Source organism: Vulpes lagopus, chromosome 10 (genome assembly GCF_018345385.1).
Source record: "Vulpes lagopus strain Blue_001 chromosome 10, ASM1834538v1, whole genome shotgun sequence".
Taxonomy (NCBI): domain Eukaryota; kingdom Metazoa; phylum Chordata; class Mammalia; order Carnivora; family Canidae; genus Vulpes; species Vulpes lagopus.
The window spans coordinates 87,964,607-87,980,737 of NC_054833.1; the positions used below are offsets into that span (position 1 = coordinate 87,964,607).

The following is a 16,131-nucleotide window of genomic DNA, read 5'->3' on the forward strand; positions in this document are numbered from 1 at the left end:
GGAGCACGAGTGCATGTGGACGCAGATGTGGACGTGGATACGGAGCTTCCAGGCAGCTGAGGACCACCTGGCATCACTTTAAGCAGTGGTGGGAGAGGCGAGATGTGACTGGTAGAAACGGGGGAGCATGAATTCAGTTGTGGGCATGCTGACACAAAGGGGACCATGGTGTATCCAAGGAGAAGTGCCCTCTGGGCAGCTGGGGCTGTTAAAATGGGTAGAAGCCTGGGAGAGGCCCCATAGCTGGGGCTAGGGCTTGGCGAGCAGGTTCCAGCTCTGCCTTTCTGCTCAGCAGGCACGCAAGGCGAGCTTCACCACACCTGGGGCCCTGTGCCCATCCGGGTTGTGTCTGAAGCTGTGAGGTGCGGTCAGTCCCTTGAGGGAGGGTAGGTAGGGCTGGTGGAGAGCTGGCTTTGGGGAGTATGATCACAGGGAACCCTATTTCTGTCACAGGGTACTTAATTTAGACGCAGGAGGTAAGACTGGGAAGTTATGGTTTCGAAGTCAAAAGAAAAGTTGTAGGACAGCTGGTTCTATCTTCAACTCAGTAAACTGGTTCTCCGTAAAACCTCTCTTCCATTGAATAATCAATGAGTATAATTACGCTTGGGTATTGAAAATATACACTAACATTTCTTTTTAATATAAACACATTTGAACATTTTCAATTTGGCTACATCTGTCTCGGAAATCACCAAGAAGGCATTTCTCCTGACCTAGTTTCACGTGGGCTCACTGACCCATCATTTCCCTGCTTTTCAGGGGAGGCAAAGATGCAGAGCAAGAGAAGCATTACTACCCATTCAGGATTATCCCCTATTTGATACACGTACACAGAGCTGCGCAGCCAGAACCTGAGCCCTGCTGTCTCACCCTGGTGGAGAAGATTCATTCTGGTTATGAAGGTAACTCAGGAGCGTCTGCTTTTAGGTCACATGTAACCTGACAGTACCTTAGGGAGAAACATGTGAAAGCCTGCTTACTACAGCCACAGAACCAGGAAAGAATGCTCAGGGCTTCACGTTGGCCCTGAGCTCTTGGGCTTTGAGAGCTGATCTTCCCTAAAGTCTCTGTGTACTGACCCTGAACTTCTCAGTGGTTGTCTCCCTCAAGGTTGGCACAGCCTAAGGGTCTAAGCATAGACTTGGCCACCGATACATGGTCCTCTAATCTTTTCTATACTGGTGACTATCCCGGGGCCTTCTGCTTCTGCCTTGTGTGAAATAAGAGCGTGAAACTTGGGGGCAACTGTGGGGGGGCTCAGTTGGTTAGGCACCTGACTCTTGGTTTCAGCTCAGATCATGATCTCACCAGTTGTGGGATTGGACCCTGTGTTGGGCTCCATGCCCAGTGGAGAGTCTGCTTAAGATACCCCCTCTCTTTCTCCCCCCACAACATACTCTCTCTCAAGTAAATAAATAAATCTTTAAAAAAAAAAAGAGCATGAAAATTGTAATTTCACAAGAACAGCTTATATTTTTTAGGTGTTCTAAAAGCCCTTGAATGAAAACTGTAGTTTATGTCCTCTGATGGCAGAGCTACATTTCTAAACTCATATGTTAATACAGGAGCAGCTTCCATTTATTATTTGTTTTTTTGTTTTGTTTTGTTTTAAAGATTTTATTTATTCATGAGAGACACATACACAGAGAGAGAGAGGCAGAGACACAGGCAGAGGGAGAAGCAGGCTCCATGCAGGGAGCCTAATGCGGGACTTGATCCCGGGTCTCCAGGATCAGGCCCTGTGCTGAAGGCAGTGCTAAACCACTGAGCCACCCGGGCTGCCCTCCACTTACTATTTGAAATTAAAGTCAGTTCTGCTGTAATCTGACATATGCTTTCCTAAAAATTATTGTCCTATGCAAACACACACACACACACACACACACACACACATACATACACACACACACACACACAATCACAGAGCTTAAGAAAAAAATGGGTTTAGGGGCACAACACTCAAAAACTTAACCACACATTGAAAATAATACAGGGATCTAATAAAAATAGTAACACAGCTTTACACACGTTAAATGGTTAAGAAAGACACAAATGGCACAGTAAACACAGTGCCTCGCCTTGGTGGCTTGTAGACTTGGGTGTTGGCAGGGTCACAGCTCCTGAGCTACTGTGGTGCCAGAAGTCAAATATGGATGGGCATGTCTTGTAATATATGTCTTGCAACATGGGGTGCACAGAGGTGTAGATGTTTGAGGTGTGTGCATGTGCTTCTATATTCTTGGGTGACTCCATTCACCTCTCGTTTCTTGCGGATGAAATTGTGCATGATTTCAAATCACTACATTTTCAAAGTGGACAACAGTAGAACTGACCATATCGGGTTTTCTTACACAGACTTAAAATATCCATATCACACACCAAATAAATGTACTTAGTTATACACAGTCACCAAATATGACCAGACTTGGGCTAGTCCTGACCTTTAATTTCCTCCAGCTTTGACTGCCGCATTGTGTTGAGTAAGCTTTCGGTGTATACAAACTCTACTTAAAATTAACTTTAATAGGCATTGCATTTTGACCCAATCAGAACGTAGTAAGTAATGACAGGTATTATAATTTCACCACAGCTTTGGCTTCTTGAAGGCCAGGCCCCTAAGTGAGATCTCTACCATTTTGTATAGAGATATTGTTCCCTTTTTAATGTAAGTGTTCAGTAAAGTAGGTGAGTAATTAGATATTTGCCTTTAGGTGAGTCTTTCTGTTTTTCCTAGCTCCTCGAATCCCGGTGGATAAAAGAATTTTTACCACAACACACACCCCTGGGTGTGTCTTTCTTGAAATAGATGAAAGGTAAGCACTTCCTAAGCCTAAAAGAAATTTTGTTTCTGAGTACAGGTAGATATGTGAGAACATTTACATCATGTTTACATACTTCTACATTATGAAGTAGATATCTGTGCATTTACCCATTTGATGTTAGCTTGAAGTTTATGTTTTAAGTATCTTGTATATTATATGATTTACAAGTTATATATGATTTCACAGTAGTAAGTCAGTAATTACTGTTCTGTGTTACACAAGAAGACAGTGTACCTGGCCACTGGTATGTGATTGTACTCAGAAGAAGACCAAAACTCCAACCTTGGCCTCCAGCTTCAGATTTTTTTTTTTTTTTGGTAAAGCTAAGTTTATTTAATTTAAAACATTATCAGTGATTTTGAACTTATGTTTTTTCTACTTTTTTGTTGGTCTTGAAGTGGTCTTCCTTAAAAAATTGTGATAGGAGATGGTAGTCGTTGCTTATTGTTGTTTTTTAATAATTTTATTTGGAAAAATAAATGTTATCCCCTGATGAGTACCCTCTGCTACTCATGCCCCCCGTTTATTTTTACATTTTACTTATTTGTGACATCTGAAAATCTGGGGAATCAGTGCACCATGGCACATATAAATATAAGGCAACAAAGTCCAAACAGCTGACACAGTTATGATAGCTGTTAATTTTGATTTTTAAAAAATCCTAACATCTGAAAATAGATTTATTTAATAATAGATATCTCCAAACTAAACAGTAATTGGTGATATACTTTGTATCATGTAGTTTGTATAAAGTAAGAATATTTAGCAGCAGATAATAGCCTACTGGTAATGGCTTAAATTTCTTGCATTAGAAAATGTTTGTGAATTTGTGCACACAGAAAACATTTATGGAGTCCGTTCTGTCTAAATCATTCTGAAAGCTCTGCATTCACGGCTCTCCCATGAAGCTTCACCCTGCATGTGTCTCTGTGTTCCCTTTGTCTATTTGTTACTACCTTCTGGGAGACGCTGTCTCTGGGCAGTTTTAATGGTGCTGTATAAATTTGTAGCCTGCTTTATTTACTTAACACCATAAGCATTCTTCTACATTATGATGTGATCTTTTTAAACTATTTAAATGTAGGGGGACATCAGAGACCCCTAAGGAACTTGCTAAACATATAGATTCCTGGTCTTACCCTAGAAACTCTGATTGAGTTAGCCTGTGGTAAGCCAATGAATCATTTTCTAGCAAGTTCCGTAGGCAGCTTTGATGCACTATGTCTAATGCCCAGCATTTCTTAGATTCTGGAGCCATTTCCCCATGGCATGGGCTCTGAGGTAGTTTGCTCCTTGTATAAAATGCTGGAATGACATCTTTTGCATACCTTCTTTTTTTATATTTAGAATTAAGTTTAAAGTGTACAAGTACAGAAATTACTTGCTGCATGTAATGTGCTGTCTGTGCTCTGTCTGTACCCCAGAGCAGTGCCTCTGCTGGGTTACCTGCCTCAGGATCTGATGGGAAGGTCTGTCTTAACATATCTGCATCCAGAAGATCGTTCTCTCATGCTCACTGTACACCAAAAAGGTAAGGATCTGCATCTTTATAGTCAGAGGTTTTTGTGTAGCCACTCATCTGCTCTTTTTCATTTCTTGTTAGACCTTTCCATAAGTTCTAATCACTCAACCTTTAACAGGTGAGCCCTGTGTTGAAGGTGCTAAAAACATTTTTTTTCTCTTCTGGAATTCTGAAAAACCTATAAATGCCTAGAAAAAAGACATCTGCAATAAATAGCTGCATTAAATAAATTCTAATCTCGGGGATCCCTGGGTGGCTCAGCAGTTTAGCGCCTGCCTTTGGCCCAGGGCATGATCCTGGAGTCCTGGGATCGAGTCCCACATCAGGCTCCTGGCATGGAGCCTGCTTCTCCCTCTTCCTGTGTCTCTGCCTCTCTCTCTCTCTCTCTCTGTCTCTATGTCTATCATGAATAAATAATCTTAAAAAAATAAAATAAAATAAAATAAAATAAATTCTAATCTCGTATTATCTTATATAGTCTTGAAGTATGCAGGCCACCCTCCCTTTGAACACTCACCCATTCGATTTTGTACTCAAAATGGAGATTACGTCATCTTGGACTCCAGCTGGTCCAGCTTTGTGAATCCATGGAGCCGAAAGGTGTCTTTCATCATTGGTCGCCATAAAGTTCGAATGTAAGTCAGTCAACGTCCATGTTTTTAGAAGACTATTTTTACCAAACAGTATTCTTCCACCCACTGACTCCCTTTGAATCATTTGACACACAAATTAACCATAGATAATTTTTTTTAAATGCTTTTTGAAGACAGTTTGGCAGTATGTGTCAAGAACCTTGGAAGATTTCTGTCTCTGACCCCATGATTTCCTTATAGAAAGAAACAGTCTAAGGAAATATGCCTAAATACAGGCATATTTAGAACAAGCTTTAGAAAGCAAAGATGAAAAAAAATGAAAAAAAAAAAGCAAAGATGTATTTTGTACCATTTTTTAATCATAACGGTGGACTTAGAGTAGCTAGCTTATATCAGTCGTTAAGTAAGTTCTAGACTATTTGACATGTTATGTTACTGATCAAAAAGAAATTTGAAAATTTCTGAAATTTACTGAAAAATGGAAAGATTAAAAAAGCAGCATACAAAATTATTTATACCGTATGAATATAAATATGTTCAAATGACACACAAACATTGTGAAGTAGGAAAAAGAAGAGGAAACGAAATAAAATATAAATTCTGGCTATGGGTATGGTTAATGGATGAAGGTTTTTTTTTATCTTTTCTGAATTTTAAAGTTCTCTTTAGCGACCATGTAAAACTTTTTATATCAAAAAAAATCTTTTTATATCAGCTTCTGTCAAATTCCACATATTTGCGTCTATTCTATCAAATCTTTATTTTTAAAAATTAGATGCTTTGGTTTTTATATTCCTGCCAACACACCGACTCAAGCCTGTTTGATTACTGCTACCTGTCCATGTAACAGAACCTTGTGAAATGGATCTAGAACAACTTATGCTGCCACTCTTGTAGCCTAAAATACTCCCAGTCTCTTGACTTTTTGGGTTAAATTTAAAATTGACCTGTAGGTTTCTCACCTGGGCCATAGGGAACCTGGTGATGTCTATTTTGTTTTGTTTTGTTTTGTTTTTTTTATAATGGAAATTACACCTAACTCTTTAGGATCATGCTGAGTTTGAGAAATAACACCTTTTGTGTTTTATTGTAAAGCTTTGTGCACATGAGCATAAAATGGAAACAGTAGGTCTTACCGGTAAGACTTATTTTTGTCATGTCTTGATACTATAACAGAGGATACCTAACCATGGGAAGAAATGGTTCCAAGGTCTTCCTAGGTCTTTGTGTTCTGGGATTTGGCCTCTCAAAAGAACAGGTCTGGAACTATAATGTAAGAAATGGGCTCCTTAACTCAAGAGACCAATTTGTGCTAGAAAACTAATGTAATAATTAAGAAATATGACTGCCAAGTAAATATAAGTTATGCGTACTGGTCAGAAAGGACCTTTTCCCCCCAGTAGGGAAATCTGTGGGGAAGTGAAAATAAAATCAGAGCCTAGACTCTGGTCCTTTCATGAATACCTACTTAGACTTGACCAGCTAGGTGACCTTGAGAAGTTTTCAACTCCGGTGAAGGAGATAAAACTTGATAGAGCTCTTGGAACAGTGTCTGGCACATCATGTGGGTTTAGGAAACGTTATTCTTGCTATATGTTATAAAAGCATTATGGTTCCTGTCACATAGAGGATCCTAAATGAATGTCATTTCCTTTGTGATATTTTCTGTTGGCACATCTGCCTCTGTGTACAGATAGTAGATTTGGAACGCTCTAGTGTTAACAGGACTGCAGATTGTAACAGCCACATTTTCACCAATAGTTGGGTTGCTGAAGTGATTAGGTACATTAAACATTTAATATTTGGTGGATCTAGGGTCTTAAAATTCCTACGATAGGTTGCTCAGTTAATGTTAAATTTTGAGACCAGTAGTTGTTGAAGGTATCTTGGTAGCTATGGTTGTCACTTATTTTAGATTTCTACAAATACAGTGCTGACACGGATGTCAGAAGATTACAGCTTCAGATGATCCAAAGAAGGCTCTTAACATCTCATTTGTTTCTTAGTTTTTTTCCTGCTTCCACGGATGAGATTTTAAGCTTCATGTTTTCTACTTGGAGCCCCAAGAGTTGCTTTGTATAAATACAGATTTAGTGTTTGAACATTCTGTTTAAAAATCTCTTTAGACTTTATTGTAAATTAATTTTGAATTGCTTGACTCCATCTTTTACTTGACACTTTGTAGGAGTCCACTGAATGCGGATGTATTTGCTACCAGAATAAAAAAGATGAACAGTAATGACAAAGACGTAACAGAATTACAAGAACAAATTCACAAACTTCTCTTACAGGTAAAGTGAGATTTTAAAAAGCAAGCACAAAATATCCGTAATTGTGTTTTATGTTAACTTTCGATCTTCATAAAGCCACCTCCCAAAAATACAATGCGAGGAGAGAGAAATCTGTATCCTCTGAGTTCCAGGGAGTTCTGTCTTCCTGTTTTTGTTTTTAGATTCAGTTTTATTAATCTTGCTTTCCTTTTCCTGAGTGAACGCACAGAACATTCTTGTAAGATCCCACTCTAGGAGGGCAGGGAGCTGGTTCTGAACGAGAGCATCCTCCTGGTGTTCCAAACCCTGCCCAGGCGCCCAGTATTTTAAAGGTGGGGGCAGAGGGATGGCAGCTCTCGGTGTCCGGTTATTACCGGGCAAACGTGGCCGAAACCCTCTGTGGGAACAAATGCCAGAAACGATTCCTTGATCCCGCTGGTGAGCGGGTGCAGGCCAGAGCGTTTGCGGAGGGTCCCGCAGGGAACAGCCCGGCGGCTCCCATCTCCCCCGCAGCCGCTGCAGGCCCACGGTCGCGGTCGCGGCCACCGCACGCACGCACAGGCTGTGTATCTGACTTCTCGTCCCTCCCAAACTCCTCATAGCGTGCTGGAGCCCCCGTGTGGCTCTCCCAGCACCGGCTGTTCTGGAAGCGCCCGCCCCGGCGAGGCACCGAGCCCTGCCTGGGTTCCTGAGAAGGGAGGGCAGGGCCCTGCCGGCGGCCAAGCGGAGGCGAGGCGTGTGCCTCAGGATCTCACGGAGGTTCGCGTCCACGCCGGGCGACCGCGCGGGGGCCCTGAGGTGGAGGTGGACGCCGAGCCTCTCCTCTGGGGCCGCGTCCACAGACTCTACAGCGGGGCCTCCTCCTTCCTTCAGCCGGTTCACGCCAGCGCCTCCAGCGGCTTCGGGAGCCTGGGCAGCAGCGACTCGCAGGAGCCACGCGCCAGCCTCGCGTCGTCCAGGGAGTCCGGCGGGCCTCGCGGCGAGGCCGCACGCAGGGCGCCGGTACGTGGCCGACGGCGTGTGCGTGGGCCTGCGCGCTTGCGTGTGGGCGTGCGCGTGCGTGCGGGCGTGCGCGTGCGTGCAGGCTCCTTCCCCTCCGCCGCGTGGTGCACCTCGGCAGGCAGGCACGTGGTCCTCCTTGCACGTTCGGGGACCCTATTGATTGACAGGCGACCTAATGCATTTTGGTTGGAGACCGTGCCTGTGAAATGAGAGGTCTGGGTTCGTGGCGCGCTCTCCTAATTAGCAGCTAACGAACGCTTGTCCTAACGCACCTTTTGTGCTTAACCTTGTCGCAGCGCCTTCAGTCTTCAGAGAACCGGAAGTTAAATGTGTTTTATCTTCAATATGTTGATTTCGTCTATTGTTTACCTATCTTTTAATTAATCTTACAGTTTTGAAACGTATCCTATCACTTTTTTCCCTAAGACGGCCTTGCAGCAGGTCTGTGCCAGCGTAAACAAGATGAAGAAACTGGGTCAGCAGCTCCACATTGAGTCAGTGGCCAGGTCACCAGATAAACACGTGATGGGGACACACCCAGCGCGGCCTGGTGGTAAGTCAGCAGGGCAGCCCCCAACCTCCTCCCCTGGTTCTGCCTCTTCCCCGTTGCTGCCACCTTTCACATTTACCAGCTCAGATGATGACAGTAATAATGCTAATGGTAGCAGCAAATACTGCGCTGGAAGCCAAATGATATTAGGGTATAGTTTCTGTACATTTCCATCGAGGAATTAATGTTTTCGATAATACCAACAGATGTATAGATTCTCCCATACGAGGCATTTGTCAATCAAAAGAGTTGATTTTAGAATGAATGTCATAATCCTTCCTGTCACTTAAAACAAATGAAAAATATGTATATCCTAAATTGAATGAAAAACTGGGGACTTTCTTTTTGATACGTGTGTACTTTTCTCAAATAGGAGGTAAGGAAGAGCATTCCATAGGAGTTGGATCACTTAGGACAATTGACATTATTTAGACAAGTCAATCTACTGGCCTTAAATAGCAGAGGAAAGGTCTATAGTGTAGAGATGAAATTATATTAACTTTTTGGTTTAGCTACCTTTCCTTCGCTTGTTTTTCTGAATGTTAATATGACTTTGGAAGTCTTTACAGGTTTGGTACCCTAGATGTTATTAATGGTTTCTGTCATTGTCAAATGTGGGTGTTTTACACGGCAGGGGTGAAATTTCTTCTCTAAGGTCAATAAAAAAATTTTTTTTTAAATAGCTACACTTTTCAGGGCTTGCCATGATTTATAAAACAAAAATATCTATGTACTATTCCTACAGGTGATATCACAGGCTAGGCTCCCCTCCTGATAGAGCACATCCTGTCCTTCCTTGAGTTTTTCTTGTCTCCTTAGTAGGAGATTTAACATTCTGTGTGTTTCTTTTGTGATAGAAGGGCACAATATAGAAACAACACCTTTTTTTGTCCCTTGAAGCCATCAGATTCCTTTATTGCAAAATAATTTGAGTATCTTCCTTGTTGTATATCTTATCCCATATCCTAGCATTGGAACTTCTATAGGAAGATATGGAGCCTAAAATTTCTAAATGTCTTTTTTTTTTTTTTTAATTGTCTGGTCTACTTTGTGCCGCTCACTGCTGCTTGGGCCTAGGACCTCATGTTAGGGCCATGATTTTATATCTTGATCTCTGTATTTCTTGCCACAGTACAAATTTTTTTCACGTTCTGCTTTGTTCCATTTTTTATCATCTGCCATTGGTCTGGACTGCCATCAGTACCATGGTTCAGAGGCTGTATTTTAAAGCAGACATCAATATTCTATCATTCACCATTTTATAAAATTCAACGTATAACTAATTCTGTATATTTATGATGGCAGTCTGGAAATTAACATTATCCTACTAAGATATGTGCTCTATTTGACTCTCAAACACATAGGATGTGACTTTTGGGAAAGGGAAAATTTGCTGCCATTTTGATATTGCTTGCAGGGACATAATGTAACTTGGGCATCCAGATTTTATTAACATCTTAAGACCTACAAGTTTAAAGAGCTAGTAAGGGGATCCCTGGGTGGCGCAGCGGTTTGGCGCCTGCCTTTGGCCCGGGGCGCGATCCTGGAGACCCGGGATCGAATCCCACGTCGGGCTCCCGGTGCATGGAGCCCGCTTCTCCCTCTGCCTATGTCTCTGCTTCTCTCTCTCTCACTGTGTGCCTATCATAAATAAATAAAATTTAAAAAAAAAAAAGAGCTAGTAAAAAATCTTTATTACTTTCTAATCAAAGAAAACTGGTATGCAACTTAAAGATAGAAATGTTATAGTGTAAATATTAGAAATAGCACCAATCAAAAGCAAAATACTAAATAATCACTATATACATGGTTTATATACAGGGTACCAGAGCCAACAGGAGCATAAGGTTTTAAGTTTATATTTTTACCTTTCTTACGAGGGCAGGTTAGGCCTTGAAATAGAGTAAGAAGGAAAATTTTAGGAATGAATATGGAAAGGCAAGGAGTAACAAAGATACAAAGCCTCTTCATCAGCTACAAATACCGGTGCCAGCTGCCAGAAGCAGTTGGGAACTTAGAGAAAATCGACTGTTCCACTCCTGGGGTGGCAGCACCTGAGGGAGAAACGTTGATCCATGAACTGAACTTATTTAGGGTGAGTGTGCTTTGGTTTGTGTTCGGGGAGAAGTAGAAGGAGCATCATTCCAAACTGACAAGGAAGAAAGCCACGTGGCAGTGAATTCATGAGCTTTCTTGGACCTATCAGAGCACTGCAGTTATAGGGCAGCCAGCAGGTTTAAAATACAAGGGGGATACATGCTTGCAGGGAGACGTGAGATCAAGCCCTGGATACTGGTGCCTGACTGATGGAATCAGTACTTGCAAGAGGCAGGCCTCTGAGGCACAGTGCAGAGGGAAGACTAGAGGCTACAAGTGGAGCAAATATTGAAAAAAAAAAAAAAAAAAGGAAAGCTCTCTAGCACACCAGCCACCATGTAAGCACAAAGTGTCACTAGAGGAATTTGAAAGCTGTGATACATTGAGTGAAGCCATAGCAACAACTAACCTGAGACCTGGCCAATAAATTAGTTATGTTAACTCGAACACAGCCCCAGCAGAAGGAAAAACATGCCCAGTCTCCACTGTCTTATACAAGGTGTTCTGTTTCCAACAAATTAAGAAACATACAAAAGGGGGGGGGGGGACCCTCCCAAAAGACAAAGCTGTCATCTGAACAAGAGTCAGGGGACACCTGGTGGCTCCGCAGTTGAGCATCTGCGTATGGCTCAAGGCGTTAGTTATCCCGGGGGGGTCCGGGGATTGAGTCCCGCATCAGGCTCCCTGTAGGGAGCCTGCTTGTCCCTCTACCTATGTCTCTGCCTCTCTCTGTGTCTCTTGTGAATTAAAAAAAAAAAAAAAGCCCACAAGAGTCAGATATGACAGAGATGTTGGAACTATCTGGCAGAAAATTTAAAATATCTATATATAATATGTTAAAGGCTCTAATGGACAGTAAGCAATATCTAGAACCACATGAAAGTCACAGTGTAGAGATGGAACTTATTTTTTTAAAAAGGATGAAATAGAGATGTTAGAGGTGCACATATGCCTTTGATGGGCACTTGACACAACCAAGAAAAAAATCCATAAACTTGAATATAGATACATAGAAATTACACAAACTGAAACACAGAGAGAAAGAAACATATAGAATAGAGCTTTTAAGAATGTTGAGACACTGTCAAATGATCTATCATAAGAGTGATTGGAATCCCAGAAGAAATAGTTGAAAAAGGGACTGAGCCTGGGTGGCTCAAGGGTTGAGCATCTGCCTTTAGCTTAGGTCGTAATCTCAGGGTCCTAGGATCGAGTCCTGCATCACGCTACCTGTGGGGGGCCTGCTTCTTCCTCTGCCTGTGTCTCTGCCTTTCTCTGTGTGTCTCTCATGAATGAATAAGTAAAATCCTTTTTTTAAAAAAAGAAATAATTGAAGAAATAATCAAGAATTTCCCACAGATATGAGAAACATCAACTAGTGTGGATACAAAACAACAAACAAACCAATCACAAAATAAAAACACCACATACGTGAAAAAAGAATCCACGTACTTGGAAATATCCTATTCGAACTGCTGAAAACAAAAGCAAAAGGATATCTTGAAGGCAGCCAGAGCAACAAAGACTACATACAGAGGAACAAAGAATTACAGTAGACATTCCTTTAGACACCATGTACAGTAGAAGACTAAATGTTAAGACTAAAAACCGTTAAGGAAGAATTCTCTACCAAAGTATCTTTCAGAAATGAAGGAGATATAAAAATTTCTCAAACAAAAACTGGGAATGGGGGATGTATTGCCAGCGATCTGTTGAATGAGAAACACTAAGGGAATTTCTAAAGGTGGAAGGAATATGGTACCAGACATAAAACTTGGATTAACACAAAGAAATGGAGAAAAGCACTAGAAACAATGAATGAAGAAATTTTATATTTTACTTATTTTAAATTGCCCTAGAAGGTAGCTTATTTTTTTTTTATTATTTATTTTTGATAGTCATACAGAGAGAGAGAGAGAGGCAGAGACACAGGCAGAGGGAGAAGCAGGCTCCATTCAGCGGGAGCCTGACGTGGGATTCGATCCCGGGTCTCCAGGATCGCGCCCTGGGCCAAAGGCAGGCGCCAAACCGCTGCACCACCCAGGGATCCCTAGAAGGTAGCTTATTAAAGCAGAAATATTCTTCTGCATTTGTAGCCTATGTAAAAAATTGCAAAGGATCAGGAGAGGCACTGTGAACGTACTGTGGAGTCCTACACCAGAAGCAATACGTTATTTGGAGGTAAAAACTGATTCCTTCAAGGTGTATGTTGTGAACTTTATAACAATGATTAGAACTAGTTTCTAAAATACAAATAATAATAATAAAAAAAATAAAATAAAATAAAATACAAATAATATCAGTAGAGGAGATAAAGTGGAATTTAAAACATTTAATGCAAAATGAGGCAGAAAAGAAACAAAAATCCAGATGGAACAAATGGAAAACAGCGAAGTGGCATACTTTAATCGAGCTGTTTCAATAATCATATTAAATGTGAATGTTCTCAGCGTACTAACTGGAAGACTGAAATCATCAGTTGAATGAAAAAAAGAGGTAGCTGTATAGTATCTACAAGAATCCATTTTGCAAATAAAAACATAGATGAAGAGCAAAATATTAGAAAAGATACACATGCTAACGGGAGTCCAAAGAAGGCTGGAGAGCTCTATTAATACCAGGTAGTGTAGACTTTAGGACGAGGAACGTTATCAGGGTTTCAGAGGGATACTGCATGACAACAGAGGGGTTGATTCTCTGAGAGCATGTCCTAAAAGGTTATACACCTAACATCAGAGCTTCAAAATACTTTAAACACTGATAAAAACTTTGAGAAATAAATCTGCAGTGGTAGATACTGTAACACACCTCTCTCTGTAATTGATAAAACAAGTGTACAGAAAATCATTAAAGATGTAGAAGACTTAAAAAAGCACTGTCAACAAGATTGGCGTAATGGACATTTATGGAACACTCCAAGCAATAGCAACATGATACTTAATTTTCTCAATGGCACATGGACCATTCATCAAGATAGACCTTATTCTGGGCCATAATACAAGCCTTTTAACAATTTTTTTAAATATAAATCATACCAAATATATTTTCTGACCTAATGGATTAAACTAGAAATTAGTAATAGGAAGGTTTATCTGGAGAATTCCCAAATGTTTGGAAATTAAAGAACACACCTCTGAATGACCCATAGGTCATACCTCAAGGGAATTAAAAACATTTTGAATTGAATGAATTGAAAAAACAAAAAAATTGTGGAATACAGGTAAAGCAGTGCTTAAAGGGAAATTTATAGCATTAAGTGATACATGGGGAAAATAAAGTTCTTAATCAGTAATCTAAGCTTCCTCCTTAAGAAACAAAAGCAAGAAGAGCAAATTAAATCCAAGGTAAGCAGAAGGAAAGAAATTGTAAAAACCATATATCAATGGAATTGAGAAATCAATAAGAGAAAATTAATGAAATCAAAAGCTGATGAAAATAAAGTAACAAACCTTTGGCCATACTGAACAGGAAAAGAAGACAGAAATACCCACCATTGGAAATGAAAGACCCCACAGATGTTAAAGGGACTGCAAACAACTCTACTCCCAAAACTTTGGTCTATTAATAACTTGAAAGAAAGAACCTAGTCTTTGTTGCTCTGGCTGCCTTCAAGATATCCTTTTGCTTTTGTTTTCAGCAGTTCGAAATAGACATATTTATTACAGATACTGAATTTGAAGTTTAACATCTTCCAAAAAGAAAAGTCTGGGCCCAGATGATTTCACTGAGAAACATTCAAGGAAAATATAATTCCAGTTTCTATGTAATCTTTTTCAGAAAATAGAGGACAGGAGAAAATAGAAGGAGGAAGTTTGGAAAGGAAACTCCAGGCTCCTTTTATGACCTCATTATTACCCTAATAGTGAAACAAGATAAATACAGTTCAGGCAAACTACAGACCGGGATCCCTTGTCAGTGTATTTGCAAATCATTAAATCCAGCAAGTACAAAAAGGACAAATATATCACAACCAAGTATGATTTATCCTAGGAATGTACAACTGGTTCGATATGTGAAAGTCAGCCACTTTTATTTACCATATTAACAGAATTTTAAAAACCCAGCAGGTTATTTTAATAGAGAAAAAGCATACGATAAATGCTAAAAAATTAGCAGTAGAAATGGGATTTCATTAATCTATCAAAAAAGGCATGCACAGAAACCTATAGCTAACGTGCGTGATGGTGAGAAAATGCTATTACCCTAACCTGGAGAACAAGTTAAAGATACCTTGTCCTAACATCAGACTGGAAGTCCTGTTCAATGCAGGAGGCAAGAGAAATAAAAGACATAATGATTGAAAAGGAAGAAATAAAACTTTCTATTCATAGATGATAGAGTTTGTCTACATAGAAAAATTCTAAAGAATCTACCCCCAAAAGCTCCTACTGATTTTAGCAAGGTTAGAAGATCCATGGCCAGTGTGTAAGATCACTTAAAAGTTCTGTGTACTAACAAGGAACAATTGGAAAAAATTTTTTAAAACAACCCAAAACCAAAGTACTTAGATATAAAATCCAACAATATGTGAAATAATTGATACTAAGAAAACTTCAAAACAAAGAAAAACTGTAAAATAAAAAATACTAAGTAAATGAAAAGACATCAAGTTCATGGTCTAGAATACTCAATATTGTTGTCAGTTCTCCCCAGGTTGATCTGTACATTCAGTGTCATTCCAATTAAACCCGTAGCAGGATTGTTTTTCTGTATAGATATCATCAAGCAGATCCCCTAACTTCAATGGAAAAAAAAATTGAAAACAGCCAAAACAATTTTGAAAAAATAATTTGTGAAAAAATAGATCAATGGACAGATTAGAGAGTCCCAAAACAGGCCCACACAAATATAGTCAGCTTTTGACAGAGGTGCAAGGTCAAGTCAATGGACAAAGTGTAGCCTTTCCAAAAAAAATGGTGCTGTACAATGAGACGTCCACATATGTTAAAAAATGGACCTCAACATATAGCTCACGTGTCATATAAAAGCTAGCTTAAAATTGGTTATAGATCTAAATATAAAACTTAAAACTGTGGGACACCTGGGTGGCTCAGCAGTTGAACATCTGCCTTTGGCTCAGGGCGTGATCCCGGAGTTCTGGGATCAAGTCCCACATTGGGCTTCCTGAGGGAAGCCTGCTGCTCCCTCTGCCTGTGTCTTTGCCCCTCTCTCTGTGTTTCTCATGATTAAATAAATACAATCTTTTAAAAACAAATTAAAACAAACTAGTAGAAAATTTAGGAGAAAACCTTTGTGATCTTGGGTTTGGCAA

The 16,131-nt window shown here is 40.3% G+C and overlaps 1 protein-coding gene across 6 annotated transcripts in view; it reads left to right on the forward strand.

Moving 5' to 3' along the window:
* PER3 (period circadian regulator 3) overlaps window positions 1–16,131 on the forward strand; it is a 58,688-nt gene that overhangs the window by 15,231 nt on the left and 27,326 nt on the right. For all 6 annotated transcript variants that reach the window (XM_041770753.1, XM_041770754.1, XM_041770755.1 and 3 more), the window contains 6 exons: window positions 2,738–2,816; window positions 4,250–4,356; window positions 4,826–4,982; window positions 7,126–7,231; window positions 8,084–8,212; window positions 8,639–8,765. In XM_041770753.1, coding sequence (XP_041626687.1) covers window positions 2,738–2,816; window positions 4,250–4,356; window positions 4,826–4,982; window positions 7,126–7,231; window positions 8,084–8,212; window positions 8,639–8,765 — 705 coding nt within the window. The remainder of the gene's footprint in view (window positions 1–2,737; window positions 2,817–4,249; window positions 4,357–4,825; window positions 4,983–7,125; window positions 7,232–8,083; window positions 8,213–8,638; window positions 8,766–16,131) is intronic.